Source organism: Ursus americanus, chromosome 2 (genome assembly GCF_024610735.1).
Source record: "Ursus americanus isolate L20-20 chromosome 2, mUrsAme1.1.p, whole genome shotgun sequence".
Classification (NCBI taxonomy): domain Eukaryota; kingdom Metazoa; phylum Chordata; class Mammalia; order Carnivora; family Ursidae; genus Ursus; species Ursus americanus.
This window is the reverse complement of record NC_142128.1, coordinates 38,733,784-38,750,809: the sequence shown is the minus strand read 5'-3', so window position 1 is coordinate 38,750,809 and position 17,026 is coordinate 38,733,784. Positions and strand designations below refer to the sequence as shown.

Sequence of the window (17,026 nt, the reverse complement as noted above, 5' to 3'; positions counted from 1 at the left end):
CCTGTGGCCTAAGGGGTGCTGCCTGCCCCTCCCCAGGGAACACCAGCTGGCTGATGAGCCTGGAGAACCCACTCAGCCCCTTCTCCTCGGACATCAACAACATGCCTCTGCAGGAGCTGTCCAACGCACTCATGGCCGCCGAGCGCTTTAAGGAGCGTCGTGACACAGCCCTGTACAAGTCGCTGTCGGTGCCCGCGGCTGGCTCGGCCAAGCCCCCTCCGCCGCCCCGCTCTAACACGGGTGAGTGCTGGCCCCCCACCCAGCGCGTACCGTGTGAAGGCAGCATGGCGCCCCCGCCCTTGCGGATGCGCCCGAGCAGGGTCCCTGAGCTCTCCTTGCCGCCGCCACAGCCTGGCGTTTGGCCGCGGGGCCGCTCCCACGGAACGGCCCTCTTCTTGAGAGACGTGGTGCTCGTGGAGGGGCAGGCAGGTGCTCCCAGGGTGGACGCGGCAGAGCCTTGCACGCCCTGTGCCCTGCACTGTCTTCGGCATGCCCTGGGCCCCAGGAGGGCAGCCGCACTTGCGCTTGGCTCTGGGTTTGGATGCGCCGAGCACAACCTGAGCCTGCCTGCGCGCGCTCGTGCGCTTGCCTGGCAGGGCTGGTGCGCTCCTTCCGGGCCACCCGCGGGCCTTCCCTGTGGCCACAGATGGCGCTTCGAGGCCAGGACCTCTGTTGGTGAGGAGGAGGGACGCTCCCCGCCCTGGACGCCCCCTGCAGCAGCGTAGAGAGCCGGCAGCCCGTGTGGGCTGGGAGCCGCCCACTGCCGGCCGGACGCCGCTGGCCCTCCGCTCTCTCCCTCCAGGCTCGGGCTCTGTGCGGGACTAGCGCTGCCTTTCCTCTCTGCTCGACTGTGCGTAGTCTGTCCTTCTGCTGACTGGCCGCTCGCGGTTTTCCTTGCAGTGGCCTCTTTCTCCTCCCTGTGCCAGTCCAGCTGCCAGGCAAAGCTGCACAGGACCATTTCCTGGGCAGGTACTCACACGTCTCTCTAAGGAGGGCGCCGTCGGCTGCAGAGCAACGCTCTGCCTCATACTTGCTGTTCCCATCGTCCCTCACGCGGTCATGCCTCCGCGACTCTGCCAGCGCCGCTCCTTGCCCCCCCCCCACCCCCCGGGAGCGGGGCCCCGACTCGCATGAGGACATCTGTGCAGAATGCCTGCGCTTGGCCGGGGGCCCCTCTGCCCTGTGCCCTTCGTGGCTGAGGTGTGTGCCCTGCCGCGCAGGCCCCCGCAGCCTCTTCTTCAGGCCTCGGGAGGTGACGTTGGGCAGCCGAGCCGCAGATACTGGTGGGGGACAGCTCTTTGGGGCGAGCCTGGCCCTGGGGCTCAGCCGGGCTGACCTGCCCTGGCCTCTGGTGGTCTGATTGGCTTGGTGAGCACACAAATTGGGCTGTGTCTGCCTTTTGTCATGGGCTGGCCTGTCGCCTCCGGGCCCTGGCGGGGGCAGGGGCTTGACCCGCACGGCCCTCTGGCCTACCTGGGCCCCCACGTGTGAGCAGGAGCCAGTTGGGAAAGGGCAGTGTGCAGACGGGCCCTGGCAGGCGGCTAACAGACTGCGCGTGTGCCGGGGCTGTGTGCAGGGCGGCCGCGGGCTATGCTAACCCTCGGTGGCTTCTCACCCCCACCCCTGCCCTGACACTGCCACAGGAAATGCTGCTTTGGGGCGTCGTGGCCTCTCCTTGGCTCTCCCGGCTCCGGGTTTGGCTTGGGCTCCGATGGCGTGTCTCTGCTTTCCGGAACGGGCTCCCCGTCTGTGTGCGCGCACAGGGGCTCCTCCTGTGTCGGGCTTTTCCTCGGGTCCAGTTGAGGAACGCTGGCCTCCTATTCCCAGGAGTTGGTCCCGGGGTGCCACTCCCCCTGAGCTGAGGCCCCGTCCTAGGTGGGGGCTCATCCTGGTGGGCGTCTGTGCTGCCCTTGCCCGTCTACCTCGCTGGAGTAGCGGGGGCGGGTTCTGTGGACCCTCGTCCCCAGCCCTGGGGGCCTGTGTTGGCAACACCCTGTGTCGGGGGCCACACGCGTGCCCCTCAGAGCGCTCTCTCGCAGCTGCCTTGACGGGATGTGGGCAGCTTAGAGCCACAGGCGAGGAAGGCCTTGGGCGAGGCTCTGGCGAGGGGCCACTGTGCTCTCTCGTTGGGGAGAGGCTGGTACCTCTGAGGCCATGTGAGCTCCCAGGGCCGGGCCAGCACCTAGTAGCCCCATCTGTGTCGTCCCAGACTCGGCGGTGGTCCTAGAGGAGGGAAGTCCGAGCGAGAGTCATTTGTCCGCGGAGCCCACGGAGTTGGAGGACTTTGAGGCAACACTAGGCACAGACAGGCGCGGCGGCCGCGCGGAGGCATACAGCAGGGTGAGGGCCTCGGGGTCGCCGGAGCTGGCCCGAGGTGCCCTGGGGGTGCTCGCTCCTGCAGGGGAGGAGGGCACTGTGGGAGGAGGGGCGGGGCCTGGCTCCAGGCTCCATGGCGCCCACGGACTAGCTCAGAACTTTGTTAAGTCTTTTGTCTCCTCTTTTGTCATCTAAAAAATGACTGTCCTTCCAGGTTGTCCTGCGTGGACGGTCTGGGGTTTCCCAGTGGGCCCTGCGGGATGATAGCTGTTCGTTGTTGGTGTTCTTTGGTTTGGCGGGTGCTGGGCTCCGCTGCTTAGCGTGGGGCACTGGCAGATGCCGTCTGGGGGGAGAGGGTGGAACTGTGTGCTTGCTGCTGAGGGACTCTGTGGCCCTGACTGGGGGATGGGGGGGGCTTCATCGCTTCCAAGTGAACCCCTGGGTGGGCTCGCTGGTCCCTTCTGACGGAGGTCCTGTGGCCTCCTTCTTGGCAGTCATCTTCAAGCTCCAGCCAAGAGGAGAAGTACCCTGCGGAGGAGCTGGCTACCGGAGGGATCCCCATTGAGCGGGCCGTCTCTTCCGAGGGTGCCCGGCCTTCTGTGGAGCTCTCCTTCCAGCCCTCCCAGCCCCTGAGCAAGTCCAGCTCCTCGCCTGAGCTGCAGACCCTGCAGGACATACTTGGGGACCCTGGGGACAAGACGGATGTTGGCCGGCTGAGCCCTGAGGCCAAGGCACGGTCACAGTCCGGGATCCTGGACGGGGCAGGTGCCTCCTGGTCAGCCTCAGGTGAAGAGAGCCAGGGCCGGGGCCCTGCGCAGCCCGAGGGTCCCTTGCCTTCCGGCTGCCCCCGCTCCCCCAGTGGCCTGCGGCCCAGAGGGTACACCATCTCTGATTCGGCCCCGTCACGCAGAGGCAAGAGGGTAGAGAGGGACGCCTTCAAGAGCAGAGCCGGGGCCTCCAATACTGAGAAGGTGCCAGGTATCAATCCCAGGTGAGCCTTGCCCTCCGGGGCTGGAGCTGCTGAACAGTCCCCATGGGGACATGGCGCCTGAGTGGCCCGCCGAAGGCTGGGCTGCAGGTCCACGTGGCCTCTGCCCCGTGGCTGGTTGGAGCCACGAGAGAGGCTCAGGCCTGCTTCTTTGTGCGCGGGTGGACGGTACTGGCCGTGACCCCGACCCAGCCCTCCTGTCTCTCCCCCCGCAGCTTTGTGTTCTTGCAGCTGTACCATTCACCCTTCTTTGGTGACGAGTCCAACAAGCCCATCCTTCTACCCAATGAGGTGGGTGGGTGTGCCTTCTCTATCCTCCAGGGTCTCCCTGGGGGCGGGGGGCGCCGTGCAATGCCCTAGCTCTCGGCGGTGGTGGCCGTAGTGCAGGCTTGCAGAGGGTACAGCCTCAGCTCCCTGGGGCAGCCTGCAGCGATCTGCCTGGGTGAGGAGAGCCCTCCCTGGATGGGCATCTGGCTGGGGCTGGTGGCAGGGGACGGCCTCCGCCCAAGGCTCAGGCAGGGCTCTGTGGCTACAGTCCTTCGAGCGGTCAGTGCAGCTTCTCGACCAGATTCCATCCTACGACACACACAAGATTGCCGTCCTGTACGTGGGGGAAGGCCAGGTGAGGCTCCTGGGTGCCAGGGTGGAGCTGTGTGGCCTTCCTGCCTGCGGTAGGGGTTGGGAGCTGCACCCTCGTGTGCCCCAGAGCTCAGTCACCACGTGAGCTGCCACGTGGCTGGTGCTCGTGGAGCCCTATGCCAGGTACCGTTCAGGTGCCAGGAATACGGCAGGAGTGCCAGGTGAGCGCGTGAGTTCGTGGTGCCCAAGGGAATGCCACGCACTGTGGAGAAGGTGGCAGGTGCATGGATACCACAAGTGTGAGCAGGGCACTGCTCCCATCGGCGATCCAGGCTTGGGGAGAGGGAGGGCGGGGAGCGTCTTGCGGAGGAACGGCAGGTGTGGGCGGCTGGTGCAGCGTCTGGCGCAGGGGATGGGAGGTGGGGCAGGGAAGTAAAGGGGAGGGCTGACGTGGACAGCTGACGTGGACAGCCTCGTGGGCCGCTGGGAAGCTGTACTTTCCTTCCCAGGGAGGTGGGTGGGCCGTGAATGGTTCTGAGCAAAGGGTTCGAGGTGACTCAGCCCAAGTGTCCCAAGCATCCCTCTGACTGCCATGTATGAGAACCGGTGGAAGGTGGGTGGTCATCGTCCCTGTGAGTGGGTAGCTCTGCGTACTGGAGCCAGGATTCCCAGGAATGCCAGGGTTCTGGATGTGTTCGGAAGGTCCAGTGGAGCAGATTTGCTGGCTGGCCAATTAGATATGCAGGAGAGGGAGTCCAGGATTACCTCCCCCACACCCCGGTCCCAGGCATGTGCTGGGGCAGGACGGCCTTGCACAGACTTGGGGCCCCAGGAGCCGTGGTGGGGGAGGGGCAGGTGCCACCGTGCTCATCTCTGCCTGCAGAGCGACAGCGAGCTCGCCATCCTGTCCAACGAGCACGGCTCGTACAGGTACACAGAGTTCCTGACCGGCCTGGGCAAGCTCATCGAGCTCAAGGACTGCCAGCCGGACAAGGTGTACCTGGGTGGCCTGGATGTATGTGGGGAGGATGGCCAGTTCACCTACTGCTGGCATGACGACATCATGCAAGGTATGCGCCTCCCTCCCTGCCAGCCCCCCGTTTGTGTTGTCGGCCGTCAGGGGCCACGGGGGTGGCTGAGGGCCTGACTTTGTCTTCTGAGCATGGAGGCAGCGTGTGGGCTGTCAGCTCTGCTTCTAGAAGCTCTGGCCTCAGGGAGAGGAGTGCAGTGCTGCTGACTGGGCAGGCTCCAAGAGTCTCTGGGAAGTCAAGAGGTGCCCCTGGGGAGAGGCACAGGGGGCCCCTGCCCCGGCGACACCAGCCCTGAGCAGCCCTCGCCAGCGCTCCGCCTGGGGCCGTGCGGGCCACCCCGCAACCCCACATCTGCCTTGCAGCCGTCTTCCACATTGCCACCCTGATGCCCACCAAGGACGTGGACAAGCACCGCTGTGACAAGAAGCGTCACTTAGGCAACGACTTCGTGTCCATCGTCTACAACGACTCCGGCGAGGACTTCAAGCTGGGCACCATCAGAGTGAGTAGGGGTGCTGGGGGTGGGCAGGGCGGGCCCAGGCGGACGCGCCTCTGGGAGAGATCCCGGCGGGCTCCTGTTGAGTGTGGGCACGGGCAGGGTCAGTGTGCTAACAGCAGGGGCACCGGCCTCCCGTGTCCCCCGCTGCCAGCTGGGGTAGGCAGATCCTCTTAGGAGCCAGCGTCCTCTGTTATGACAGGGACGGTGACTGTAGCCCCGTCGGTTTCCCATGGAAGCCAGGGCACCTGTGGCGGTGGCTTTGTGAGGAGTCATGGAGTTGCTGTGCACGCATACTTGGTGGGCTGCGGGCTACCTGGGAGGTACTCCGTGTGGCTCCTCGAGGGCTCCGAGTCCCTCTCCCCCGCACCTCCCTTGTGTACCCACAGCAGTTGGGGTCGGCCTCCGGGTCCCCACCTTTCTGAGAGGACTCCCCTAGGGCTTGAGGCCCCACGGCAGGAGGCGGGCTGAGTCCGGGAGACTGGTCACGGGCATGGGGGATGTGCCAGACATTGTGAGGCCAGGGAGCGGGGAGCCCGGGGCAGCCCCAGCGGCGGGGGTGCCACACGCAAAAGTGTGTGGGTGTGTTCTGAACACAGCGGGAAGCCTCAGGGGAGGTCACTGAACAGAGAGCCCCAGGCTCCTGGACACAGGCCAGTAGCAGGCAGGGGTGCCCGCGGTGCAGAGCAGTGGGGGGGGGGGGTGTCCCTGGGTGGCAGCCGGAGCCACAGGTGACACAGGGCGGCGAGGGCGGGGGCCGTGCGCCTGTTGGGGTCATGCCTGAGAACCTGAACTTGGGTGGATTCGGTGGCGGGAGCCAGATGTGGAGGAGGTGGGGTTTGGAGAGGGAAGGCAGCTGGGCCTCTAGGTCAGTGGGCAGGAAGGGTGTGTGCAGCGGCCGGTGGTGAGCAGAGCACAGGCTTGTTCAGGTAGCAAGCCCCCCCAGCCCCAGCAGAGGGAGGAAGTGGGGCCGGGTGAACTGTGCTGTCGTCCCGCCCGGCAGGGCCAGTTCAACTTCGTTCACGTGATTATCAGCCCCCTGGACTACGAGTGCAACCTGGTGTCCCTGCAGTGCAGGAAAGGTGAGCCCCGGGGCAGGGGTGTGGTGGGAGGCACTCGGGGCCCTGAGCCCTGGTGTGAGCGCTGTTTCTCCCCAGACATGGAGGGTCTCGTGGACACCAGCGTGGCCAAGATTGTGTCTGACCGCAACCTGCCTTTTGTGGCCCGTCAGATGGCTCTGCACGCCAACGTGAGTCAAGGGGATGGCCCGAGGGGCAGGTGGGACAGGGCCGCAGGTGCCACCCCCAGAGGGCTCACCCCTTCCCTGCCCCCTCTAGATGGCCTCCCAGGTGCATCATAGCCGCTCCAACCCCACCGACATCTACCCTTCCAAGTGGATCGCCAGGCTCCGCCACATCAAGCGGCTCCGCCACCGGGTAGGGAAGATGGGCCCAGGCCCCCCCCCCCCGTGGCGGGTGGGGGTTGCCCGCCAGTCTCCCGCCACGCTGCCAGCCTGCTGAAGCCCCCCTCTCCTTCAGATCCGTGAGGAAGCCCACTACTCCAACCCCAGCCTGCCCCTGCTGCAGATGCACCCCCTGGGCCACGCCAAAGGCCCTGCTCAGGTGCCGGCAGAGCCCGTGCCCACGTACGAGACGGGCCAGCGGAAGCGCCTCATCTCCTCAGTGGACGACTTCACAGAGTTCGTGTGAGGCCGCCCCGTGTGTGCGTGTGCATGTGAAATAAAACCCGGGCCTGCTCGTCCACCGGCGTCACTCACGGACACGGATGCGGTCAGCCAGCTTGTTTATTTGACTTTGTCGGGGGCGGGGGTGTATCAAGGCTGTAGCTTTGGCCATGCCCACAGCAGGGTACGGGCCGGTTGGGGCTGCCCACGCCACCACACACATGCTCCTGCGCACACGGTGGTGTGCTCACCCTCCCCAGCCCCGGGAGCCAGCCCCCGGGGCGGGCTCTGTTCCTCTGCCACCCTGTTCTTGCCCTGCGCTCGGCCTGCTTCTCCCCCACACCTGGTACCAGCAGGTCTGGGCTCTGCCTTCTTGCTGCCCGGCCTTGGGCACAGAACAAGGCCCTCGGGGTGAGAGAACTGCCTCGGAGGGGGGGCCGTGCCCTTCTCACAAGCCTCCCCTCCCACACCTGCCCCAGGCCAGACCCGCAGCCCAGCAGCAGCCACTGCTGCCGTGGCCCTCCGGTCAGCCGTCTGGGAAGGGAGGCCAGCTCTGCTGTCCCTGCTGCCCCTCAGTGTGGGCGACAGTGGGCACAGGGCTGCTTCAGCCACCGGGTCCCTTGGCCCTAGTGAAAAATAGAGCGACGTACAAAAATATATACATTTTAACCCCATATAAATTACTGACGATAGACACACAGATGGCAGCGGAAGGGGAGTGCACGCAGCAGGGGCACAGGAGAGGTAATAACTTAGTGGGGAAGACCACGGGAGGTACAGGCTCCCTCCCCGAAGCCTGGATCCTTAGCAGAGGGGAGATGTCTGCCCAGGAGGTGGGGCCGGGCACAGCCCGCTGTACCTGAGGACTCCGGTAATAAATTATCATCTCAGAGGCTGGGCTCTGGGCCCAATACTGCTGTGTCCTCCCACGGGGAGCTGGGGAGGGGACCCTGGGTCCTGGCTGCCCGCACGGCCTCTTTAAAGTGCTGAGACCCCCAGAGAGAGACACCGGCTGCCTCCTCCCTGGGGGCCCTTTGTGCAGCTGTTCTGCCTGGTCCGAGACCTGGAGGGCGGCAGAAGTTAACACTGAGCGGTGTCTGCTCCGGCTCCCTTTGAGAAGCCGGAGTGAAACCACAGGCCCACCCCAGGGAAGGGGTATGGCCCAGGTCCCCCGGGGCTTAAGTGCTGCTGGGGTGGACCTTGTTCTTGGCCCGCAGGGAAGCCCTGCTGGGGCCGCTAGCCAGGCCCACGCCTCGACTGGCCCGGGCAAGACGGCTGGGCAGGGCTGGCCGCAGGTCTGAGGAGGGGCTGTGGGGAGAGGAGCCTGGGGCCCCAGTGCTCCTGCGGCCTTGCAGGCTCTGCAGCCTCTGCTCCAGCCGGTAGACCTCCTCTGTGGCCTGGTTGAGTCGGTCGAACTGGGTAAGCAGGGCCTCGAACACGGCTTGGAGGCGAGAGGGCTCGGGCTCCCCCCGTGGCCCCAGCCGGCCCAGGCCCCCACTCAGCGTGTCCAGCTGGCTGGAGGAGGTGGAGGGCCGTGAGGTGTCAGAGCCCCCGCTGGGTGGGGGTGCATCCGGGGAAGACTTGGAGCCCCTGGAGGAGCGGGAGGGCAGCGGCTCCATCCCCTCGAAGCGGACTTTGTGGCGGAACTGGGGGCGGCACAGGGGCTCGGTCAGTCCGGCTGCACCCTGGGCTCACCTGGGCCCAGGGTGCGTCCCTCTCCCCCCCACTGGGCCGTACCCACCTCCTTAACCTTGCTGAAGCCCATCCAGAGGCGCAGCCTGCGCAGCAAGAGCTCGACCATCTCGTAGTCCTGCGGCTCCCAGGCCGGGCGGTAGAGCTCCCCACGCAGCGCATGGTAGCGCCACCTCAGGAGGACTGCCCCCAGCCTCAGGGCCCCCCACAGCCGCAGGGCCCAGAGCCCCGTGCACAGCAGTGGGGACAGGCGCCAGGAGTCAGCAGGGCACAGGGCAGGAGCCCCAGACCCGGGGCACAGCACCAGCAGGGCCCGTGCGGCACTCCCAAGCGAATCCATGCAGGAGGAGACCAGCTGCACGAGAAGAGGGCACGAGTGAGGGGCGGGTCCCGGGCTACACCGCCCTCCCTGCCGGCCTCCCCGTCACCTACCAGTACGGCCAGCTGGGTGTAGGCCACGGCCAGCGCCACCAGCCCTAAGGCTGCCCCCACGAGCTCCGGCAGGGCCCGGCACAGCGTCTTGCTGAAAACCGACCACTGGCGCACGAAACGCAGCTGCTGTGCGGCCTGCGGGCAAGCGGAGTCAGCTGACCAAAGCCCCGCAGCCCAGCCCTCAGCCCAGCCCCCACCGGCCCAGCTCTCACCTTGACCAGGAGTAGGAAGAGCAGGGAGGCGGCCAGACCGCGAGCCGCCGCGCTCAGCTGCGCCACCTGCTCGAAGCTAGTAAAGCGGCGCGGGCGGCGGCGCACGAAGCGGGTCCACTGACGGTCGGCTGCACCCAGCTGGGTCAGGCGCACGAGCGCCGCGGCCGCGGTCAGTGCCACCAGCAGCCACCGCGCCCAGGCCCCGGGCTGCGCCGCGCGTGTACGCCCTTCCCTGTGCCACACACGCGCCTCGGCCACCGAGAAGTACAGCGCGAAGAGCAGCAGGCTCACCTGCGGGGACGGGCCGAGACTGGCTGGGGCGGGGCGAGGGGCGCGTGGGCGGGGCGGGGCGGGGCGAGGAGCGGGGGGGCGGGGCCGGCGCTGGGAGGACGACGGGGGCGGGGCCGGCACTCACCGAGGTGAGCAGCGGCAGCGACAGGCCGGCGCTCAGGCGCTGCAGCGGAAAAGGGCGCACACTGAGTGCCGTCACGGCGTGCCCGGCCGCGGGGAACTCGAGGCGCAGCGTCACGGCGGCGTGCAGCCCCACGGCCGGGCTGTAGCGTGTGAGCTCCACGAACACGGCTCGGCTCCTGTGTGGTCAGAAGAGGGGGTGAGAAGACCCGGGAGGAAGGGGCTCGTGTGGTGGGTGATGCGCGGCGGGGGGGGGAAGGGCGGGAGGAGGGGGAGGCCGAGCGGTCCGTGAGGAGGAATAGGGAGTTGCAAAGCTGGCGGTGGGAGCAGGGCCGGTGGCTGCGGTGTGCCTGCCTGAGGTGCTGCAGGGCGGGTGGGGGGGGGGCTCAGAGGAGCCTCACCTGTTGTCTATCCAGTTGTGCAGCTGCAGGAAGCCCAGCTGCGCGCGGCTCTCTTCCAGGCTCAGCCCCAGCTCCTGCACGTAGCCCCCGCTGTCGTACACGGCGCAGTAGCCCCAGGACCAGACACTGCGGGCAAGGGGGCGGTGTGAGAGCCAGGCCCCAGCCCGCAGGAACCCCGGGCGCGCCCTCTGTGCTCACCCCAGCAGGTCTGGCGCGGAGTAGGCCCATGTCTCTGAGCCGTTGTGGGCAGCACTCCCCCAGCCAATGCCGTAGTCGCCGGTGCTGAAGGTGCCCGAGGCTGTGGAGCACCCGGGCACCCCCGAGCCGGGAGGGTCTGGGCAGAGAGCTGCAGGGAACGAGCATGACTGAACCAGGGGTGCTTACCATGGACCAGCCGCCTGGGCTGGGCCCGACATGCCCTGCCCAAACCATCCCTGCACCCAGAAGGTCAAGGTCACGGTCTCACAGCTAAAGACACAGAGCAGGGAGAAGGTGAGGGGCACTCACCGAGGCAGCCGGAAGCCACTCACCTTCTTGCAGCCGCACCTGACGCAGACGTGGCGGGCCCAACTCTGGGCTGGACTGGTTTCCGTGGATGGAGGGGAGCAGCACGTGGGACATCCACGGCCAAAACTCCTCAGACCTGCCCACACAGAGTCACACGCTCTACCCTGCGGCTCCCTTGCACCCACGGGGTGGGCGGGTCAGAGGCCCCAGCCCAGCCAACAGCAGGCTGCAGGAGCCATCCGAGGGGACAAGCGGAAGACAGGGATTCCTTCATCTTAGCCTACTGGTATTTGGGGCAGTTTAAGTGCCACGGGGCCATCCTGGGCACCGTATCCAGTCCTGACAACCAAAACTGTACCAAGACACCTGCCCCTGTTCCCTGGGGACTGGGTTGGACCAAGGCCAGGAAAGATGGGACCTGGTTGGCATCAGTGGCTCCCCGGCTGGGCTGAGGGGTGTGTGCACGTGGGGGTGTCCGTACCGGGTGATGGCCAGGAAGGCCTGGCTGCCCAGCTCCTGTCTGATTGCACTCTGCAAATGGTAGGCATGGCTGTGGCATGAGGCATCCCCGTGGTTGGCCAGCAGCGTCACCAGCAGGAAGAGCATATACACCAGGAAGCTCTGCGGACAAGGATGGCCCTGGGGTCAGCCAACCCCACTCGGACCCACCCAAACAGAGCTGGCCAGCCGACTGCCCGTGGCTAAGGTGCCCGGTGCCAAGAAGGCGGCACAGACACCTGCCAATGCCCCACCAGGGGTGGGAGGCAGACACGGCCTTGCCCAAGGCCGAGACCTCTCCCAGGGCCCCTTGAGGATAGGCAGAAGGAGGCATCTGAGCTGGACATGAGAAGAGGCACAGCAAGGACTGAGACAGGAGGAGCTGGGGGTGACGGAAGGCAGGGCAGGGGCCAAAGGGCCTTCTGTGGGAAGCCAAGGGCAGGTGTGAGGTTTTCGACGAAGGGAGAACCTCTAGGCAGACACCGTGCTGGCCCGGATGTTGGAGAGGAGAGAGGAGGCACTGCCCACCTGGGCCTGAGCTCACCCTCAGCATCCCGTGCAGCTTCTTGACCTTTCGGGCTTCCTCCTTTGCCAGGAAGAGCGCAAAGCCATGGGGGGGCCTCACGCGGGGCACGCGCTCGCTCACGGGCGTCACAGCTGGGCTCTCCACCAGGGTGTCGTCCTCATCGGGATGGAGCCGCTTGGCCACCAGTGAGAAATACAGGGCTTCCAGCAGGACCTGCGTTGCAGGGGGAGGGGAAGGGTGGGGAGGGCATCAGGAGGGCCTGCAGGTGCCAGAGGCTGACAGCCTGGACCTCCACATCCCACTTACCTTGAGAGGCTCCCAGCCAAGAAAGGAGGCCAGGAAGCTGGAGCTACTGGACAGGAGCCACAGGACACTCATGCCAGGGGGGAAGCTGGCGCCCACCCAGCCTGAGACCCCCACGGCCACAGCCACCAAGAGCAGGCTGAGCCCATGGGCCAGGGGCGCACACCAGGCTGGCAGCAGCCGCCTCCGCAGACCGTCCACCAGCCCTGGGGAGGGAGACGGACCTGTGACTGGCAGCCCACAGGGAGGGTCACAGAGGGGTATCGCAGGGACCCGGGAACACACCTGTCCTGGAGAGCTTAGCCGACTGGGGCTGCTCCCAGGTCAGTCCCGGACGGGGCAGCCCCCTCTCCCCCAGCCTCTGCAGCATCAGCGTCTCTGTCCTCTCCCTGGGGGCGCTGGACCTGAGGCACAGGAAGAGGGGAGTACCAGCACTCAGCAGCCGGCCTGCACGCCCTGCCGCCCCCGCCCCACAGTCAGTGAAGAGATGGAAGACACTGCCCCCAACCAGGGTAGACATGTGCTGGGGCTCAGAACCCCGCCAGGGACTCTGAGGAGGAGCCCTAACACCCACCCTGCTCCTGGGGCTGCAAACCCCCGTGAGCCTCTTCCCAGCGCCCCTCACCTCCTGCTTCCACCACCAGCAGATGGAGCACTAGCCCCCACCCACCCCCGTGACCCGCTGTGCCCCTCACCGGCGGGGGCCGGGGCCAGTGCCTCCCACCAGCACAGCGACTCGGCCTGCAACCTTCCAAGGAGCGCTCCCGGCACCTCCCACCTTCGCCCCCGGCCTCCGAGCCCTGAGGCAGCTTTGTGACCTAAGACGCATTGGCTCAGAAAGCCATCTGTCGCTCACATTCACACAGCGCTCGGCAGAACCCAGGGCGCCCACCCTCTTGCCAGCTTCACAGCTGCTCCACCGGAGGACGGGGATGTGAGGCAGGAGTGCGACAGGCAATTCCCGAGGGCAGCGTGCACACCCGCTGTGGGTTCCGCACCGCTGGACCCTGACCGTACGCGCAACAGGACCGCACGCCCCCGAGCTGCGCTCAGTGCGCACGGCATCGCGAGTCTTCTACAGCACGAAAGGCGCTACTGTTCACGTGGCAGGGAAGTCACTGCCAGGACAGCAAGCCAATGCCAGTGACACAATTCTTCCTTGAAAGGGGCTTTGCTGACGACAGAAGCAGCGTGAGCTATTTGCAGCACGCAGGTAGTACTCGCGAGCAGGAGTCCGCGCTCCCGTCAGCGGGGACCCGCACAGCTCGCGCTCCCTCCACTCCTAGTTCTGGACGTGCCCGCGCACGTCGGACACGCAGATGTGGCGCCCACGACACACGGGCTCGCCCGAGAGTCTACGCTGCAGGAGAGCGAAGACCACCTGCCCCGGGACGGCACCGCTGATGCGTGCACGGCCGCACTCCCGCTGCGCAGGGGCAGGGGGCGAGCACGCGGCGACAGGGGGCAGGGACACCTTCCTGCATTTCTATCAGGCAGGCAGGGCTTTGGGCTGGAGGTACTGGGTCTGCTCCGCTGAGAACTACTATCCCAGAATTTCCCCATATTAGAGACCTTTTGAATAGATGGGCAACTTCTTCATAAAAAATGCAATCATGCCACAGTTATCTGTTTTTGTAAAAGGATTGGAGACGTTTTCCCCTTTTCCCTGTGTTCTGGGACAGTTTACATTTCAGTAATTTTTAGTTCCTTGAAAATGAGAAGTGTTAAAAAGAACAAGAAAATAGAGTATTAGAGGAAAAAAAATACATAATTTCATATGAATCATCCAACCCAGAAATTGAAAAGGTTATAAAATTATAAAATCCAAACAGTGTCAAAAAAACCCCAAAAAACCCCAAGGGATATTTAGAAAATCTGCCCGAGGGGACCCCTCCCTGCAGCCAGACCCTGCCTCATGCTGGCTGCCTCTGCCCCTCCTCTCACCACTCGCTTCTGTAGCCTGCGGGGAACGGTTACTGGCCCTGGGTCACCCCGTGGGGTCCTTCCCGCAGGGAAGAGGCCCCGAGATCACTCATCACCCGACCCCGCAGTGAAGGAGCCAGCACAGTAGTACAAGGCGGGTCCTGGGAGGGGAACAGGGCTTCTCGGCTGGGCTCCCCACTGCCTCCCAACCCCCAGGAGTCAGGCACTCACAGGCTGGTGAGCAGATCTGTTTCTCCTTGAGTGTCCTGGGTGGTGGGGGCCAGACTGCTGGCCCCTTCGGCCAGGATCTGCCGAATCAGGTCCTCATCTAGAAGGAGAAACAGAACACGTCAGGGAGGGCAGAGGCCCCTCCGACCCCCAACCTCGGAGCCTCGCTGCAGAGAGCATGGGGATTCCCCCCTCCCCGCCCCCGTTCACCTGAAGCTGAGAAGTATTTGGCAGGTGAAGAGGGGCTGACCAGCGAGAGCCCATCTTCCTCTGGGCCCAGTGTGCGCCCAGTGCCACCCCGGGCCAGCTGCTGCAGGGTGCTGCCCACGATGGAGGGGTCACTCAGCAAGTCTGGCCAATGAAGCGTGGCCTCGCTGGATGGCCAGCACACCAGGCTGCAGGTGACACAGGTCAAACAAGGGAGCCCACAGGAACACGCGTGCACATACTCCCGAGTCCCACTACACACGACACAAGAGGCTTCTGAGCAAACACGGCGCTGAGACAACGTGTGGCAACACCCAGGGCCCGCAAACACCTGCCGAGGACACGCGACACCGCCCACGCAGCCCACACCCCCGTAACACGGCACGCATGAGGCGTGGTGGACGTACGCCAAGGCTCACATCTTCTTTATGGACCCCTACCTTTTAGAATCATCCGAAAATAAGTCACTTTTCATCTGTCCGGCAAGGGCCTATTGAGAAGTGCAGAGAAGACCTCAGACTCTGGGTCACCCAGAGGTGGCAGGACCACCCCCTCCCCAAGCCCGGCCAGGGTCCTGGGGGCACACTCGCCTCCGCACGCAGCCCCGGGAAGGTGAGGAAGGAGCTGTCCAGCACGGACGAGTCCAGGTAGCTGTCGATGTCCAGGACCTGGGGCCCTGCGGGGGTGGGGCTCGGGCCCCCGGCCACCTACAGGAAGAGGCAGGTGGTCAGCGGGAGACAGCTCTGCCTCCTGAGCAGCAGAGCCTAGACGGGGGCTGTGCTAGAGAAGGTTCTAGAGCGATGCACATTCTGCATCCGCAGCGTCCACCACGATAGCCGCGAGCCCCATGCCGCTACAGAGCACCTGAGATGGGGCTGGTGCCCTGAGGAAATCAAGAGCTCATCATCGCTAACGGAGCATAACCAGCCACGGGCGGCAGCCGGCGCCACACTGGACTCCTGGCCGAGGGCCCGGTGGTGGCAGACGGCCCTTTCTGAGGGGCTGCGGCTGGTCGGCCGGTGATTCCTCGTCTTGTGAGGCCCCCCGTGGCTCTGGCCGCACGGACGGGACGGGTCAGCTCACGAAGGCTGGTGCGGAGTCCTGGCAGCAGCGGGGAGCCGTCGGGGAGGCCGTCTGGACTTGCGCGCGGGAGGTCTTGCAGCGTGGCTCCGGTCTCTCGCGGGAGGCCTGCTCTGGTTTGCGATTCCCGCCCAAGTCGGTCTGGGAGTTGTCCTTCCAGGCACTTGTCGGTTTTGCCTCAGTCACGTGACAGGCTGGTCGACAACAGTTCACGGGACCCCCATCCGTCCTGTTTCTGGGGCCTCGGCAGTGAGGTCCCCTTGGTTCGCTCCTACATGTGACCATCTGTAGTCCCTTTTTCCTCGGGTCAGTCTAGCTAGACTCGTCGGCGTTGCTGACCTCACTGGCTCTCCCTGTCTGGCGGCCACACCGGACAGCCCTCAGCAGAAGCAGCCCACACTCACCCTCCAGGAGCTCCGCGGCCCCCAGCCCACCTTGCTCCGGGACATCCGGAAGAGAAACAGGATGACCAAGTAGACGGGATAGACCACCACGCTGGACACCAGGCCGACGGCGATTGTGTCCACACTCAGCGGGACCAGAGCGGACACGGGCCCCGCGCTGTGCGGCAGGAGAGAAGAGAGACGCGGGCTGGGACAGGCGGGAAGGGGCGGGCGGCGGCGGGCAGAAGGCGGTCGCCCGGACCCCCACAGCGTGACACCCACCTGTAGGCAGCGTCTCCCACGACCCCATACCACACAGCGTTGGCGCCCAGGAAGAGGCAGACGAGGAGGACACAGCAGGTGGCCCGCTGGACACGAGTGAAGCGGCTCCGGGGTGGCCGGTCCCATATGGACAGCCAGATGTGCTTGTCAAAGAAGCCGCACTGCAGCTCGGCCACGAGGAGGCGCCGGAAGCGCCGCAGGGCCGCCGCACCTGGGGAGAGAACACGGGAGGGCTTCAGGAGGCCCCAGGCACAGGGCCACCCTGCAGGCCGCTGGGGCGGGGACGGCCCGGGCCCTTACTTGCCGCCAGCACCTCCTTCTCCACGAGGCCGCCGTTGGCCTCCGTGTCCACCGACAACCAGTCGTTGACTAGGAAGAAGGTGCTGCGGGCGCTCTGCAGGTCCCGGACGATGACGTGCTGCAGGAACCAGGCGGGGCTGAGCCCTGAGGGGAGGGGGCGTGGAGTCAGGCGGAAGGGCGCTGGCGGGGTGCCGGCGGGGTGGCCGCAGGCGCCCCCACAGACCTTTGTTGTCGTGCCACACGCGGATCTTGCGCACGCTGCCCAGGCTGTGCGGGGTGGCGATCTGGAACACGTCCAGGCTGTTGCGGCGGAAGGCTCTGTCCCCGTCCAGGTGCCGGTGGCCGCTGCGGCCCTCCGCCCCGTACAGCATGATGCCCACATGCGCCGTGGTACCTGGAGGGCGGGCGGACACGCACACCAGACATGTGAGCCCGGCACGCCTTCCTTCGCTCAGCAGCTGCGGGCAGTCCCGGCTCCACGTGGCTGAGGACGCCACCTCAGCCACCTCAGCGTCTAGGGACGCGGCCCCTGACGGTGCGGCGCGCA

General features: G+C 66.0%; 2 protein-coding genes across 10 annotated transcripts in view; one reads left to right on the top strand and one right to left on the bottom strand.

Annotated features, from left to right (window-relative positions):
• Positions 1 to 7,192, top strand: part of TSC2 (TSC complex subunit 2) — a 32,661-nt gene extending 25,469 nt beyond the window's left edge. For 4 of the 7 annotated variants that reach the window (XM_087853538.1, XM_045784661.2, XM_045784657.2 and 1 more), the window contains 12 exons: positions 37 to 240; positions 901 to 969; positions 2,210 to 2,340; positions 2,811 to 3,307; positions 3,520 to 3,595; positions 3,840 to 3,926; positions 4,767 to 4,953; positions 5,277 to 5,416; positions 6,414 to 6,492; positions 6,568 to 6,659; positions 6,748 to 6,846; positions 6,949 to 7,192. In XM_087853538.1, coding sequence (XP_087709664.1) covers positions 37 to 240; positions 901 to 969; positions 2,210 to 2,340; positions 2,811 to 3,307; positions 3,520 to 3,595; positions 3,840 to 3,926; positions 4,767 to 4,953; positions 5,277 to 5,416; positions 6,414 to 6,492; positions 6,568 to 6,659; positions 6,748 to 6,846; positions 6,949 to 7,119 — 1,832 coding nt within the window. In that variant the 3' untranslated portion in view covers positions 7,120 to 7,192. The remainder of the gene's footprint in view (positions 1 to 36; positions 241 to 900; positions 970 to 2,209; positions 2,341 to 2,810; positions 3,308 to 3,519; positions 3,596 to 3,839; positions 3,927 to 4,766; positions 4,954 to 5,276; positions 5,417 to 6,413; positions 6,493 to 6,567; positions 6,660 to 6,747; positions 6,847 to 6,948) is intronic. The other 3 variants (XM_045784662.2, XM_045784659.2, XM_045784660.2) reach the window with 2 other exon arrangements.
• Positions 7,193 to 7,196: 4 nt separating this feature from the next.
• The window catches only part of PKD1 (polycystin 1, transient receptor potential channel interacting), a 43,036-nt gene continuing 33,206 nt past the window's right edge, over positions 7,197 to 17,026 (bottom strand). Inside the window, exons 27-47 of one of the 3 annotated variants that reach the window (XM_087853524.1) lie at positions 16,703 to 16,873; positions 16,480 to 16,623; positions 16,180 to 16,390; positions 15,949 to 16,075; positions 15,025 to 15,141; positions 14,875 to 14,924; positions 14,438 to 14,622; positions 14,231 to 14,327; positions 12,772 to 12,894; positions 12,362 to 12,480; positions 12,080 to 12,282; positions 11,792 to 11,986; positions 11,231 to 11,370; positions 10,773 to 10,885; positions 10,441 to 10,588; positions 10,243 to 10,368; positions 9,846 to 10,020; positions 9,431 to 9,721; positions 9,219 to 9,353; positions 8,836 to 9,141; positions 7,197 to 8,740 (exon numbers count right to left, since the gene is read on the bottom strand). In XM_087853524.1, coding sequence (XP_087709650.1) covers positions 8,273 to 8,740; positions 8,836 to 9,141; positions 9,219 to 9,353; positions 9,431 to 9,721; positions 9,846 to 10,020; positions 10,243 to 10,368; positions 10,441 to 10,588; positions 10,773 to 10,885; positions 11,231 to 11,370; positions 11,792 to 11,986; positions 12,080 to 12,282; positions 12,362 to 12,480; positions 12,772 to 12,894; positions 14,231 to 14,327; positions 14,438 to 14,622; positions 14,875 to 14,924; positions 15,025 to 15,141; positions 15,949 to 16,075; positions 16,180 to 16,390; positions 16,480 to 16,623; positions 16,703 to 16,873 — 3,644 coding nt within the window. In that variant the 3' untranslated portion in view covers positions 7,197 to 8,272. Of the gene's footprint in view, positions 8,741 to 8,835; positions 9,142 to 9,218; positions 9,354 to 9,430; positions 9,722 to 9,845; positions 10,021 to 10,242; positions 10,369 to 10,440; positions 10,589 to 10,772; positions 10,886 to 11,230; positions 11,371 to 11,791; positions 11,987 to 12,079; positions 12,283 to 12,361; positions 12,481 to 12,771; positions 12,895 to 13,137; positions 13,784 to 14,230; positions 14,328 to 14,437; positions 14,623 to 14,874; positions 14,925 to 15,024; positions 15,142 to 15,948; positions 16,076 to 16,179; positions 16,391 to 16,479; positions 16,624 to 16,702; positions 16,874 to 17,026 lie in introns of those variants that run through there. The other 2 variants (XM_045784022.2, XM_087853529.1) reach the window with 2 other exon arrangements.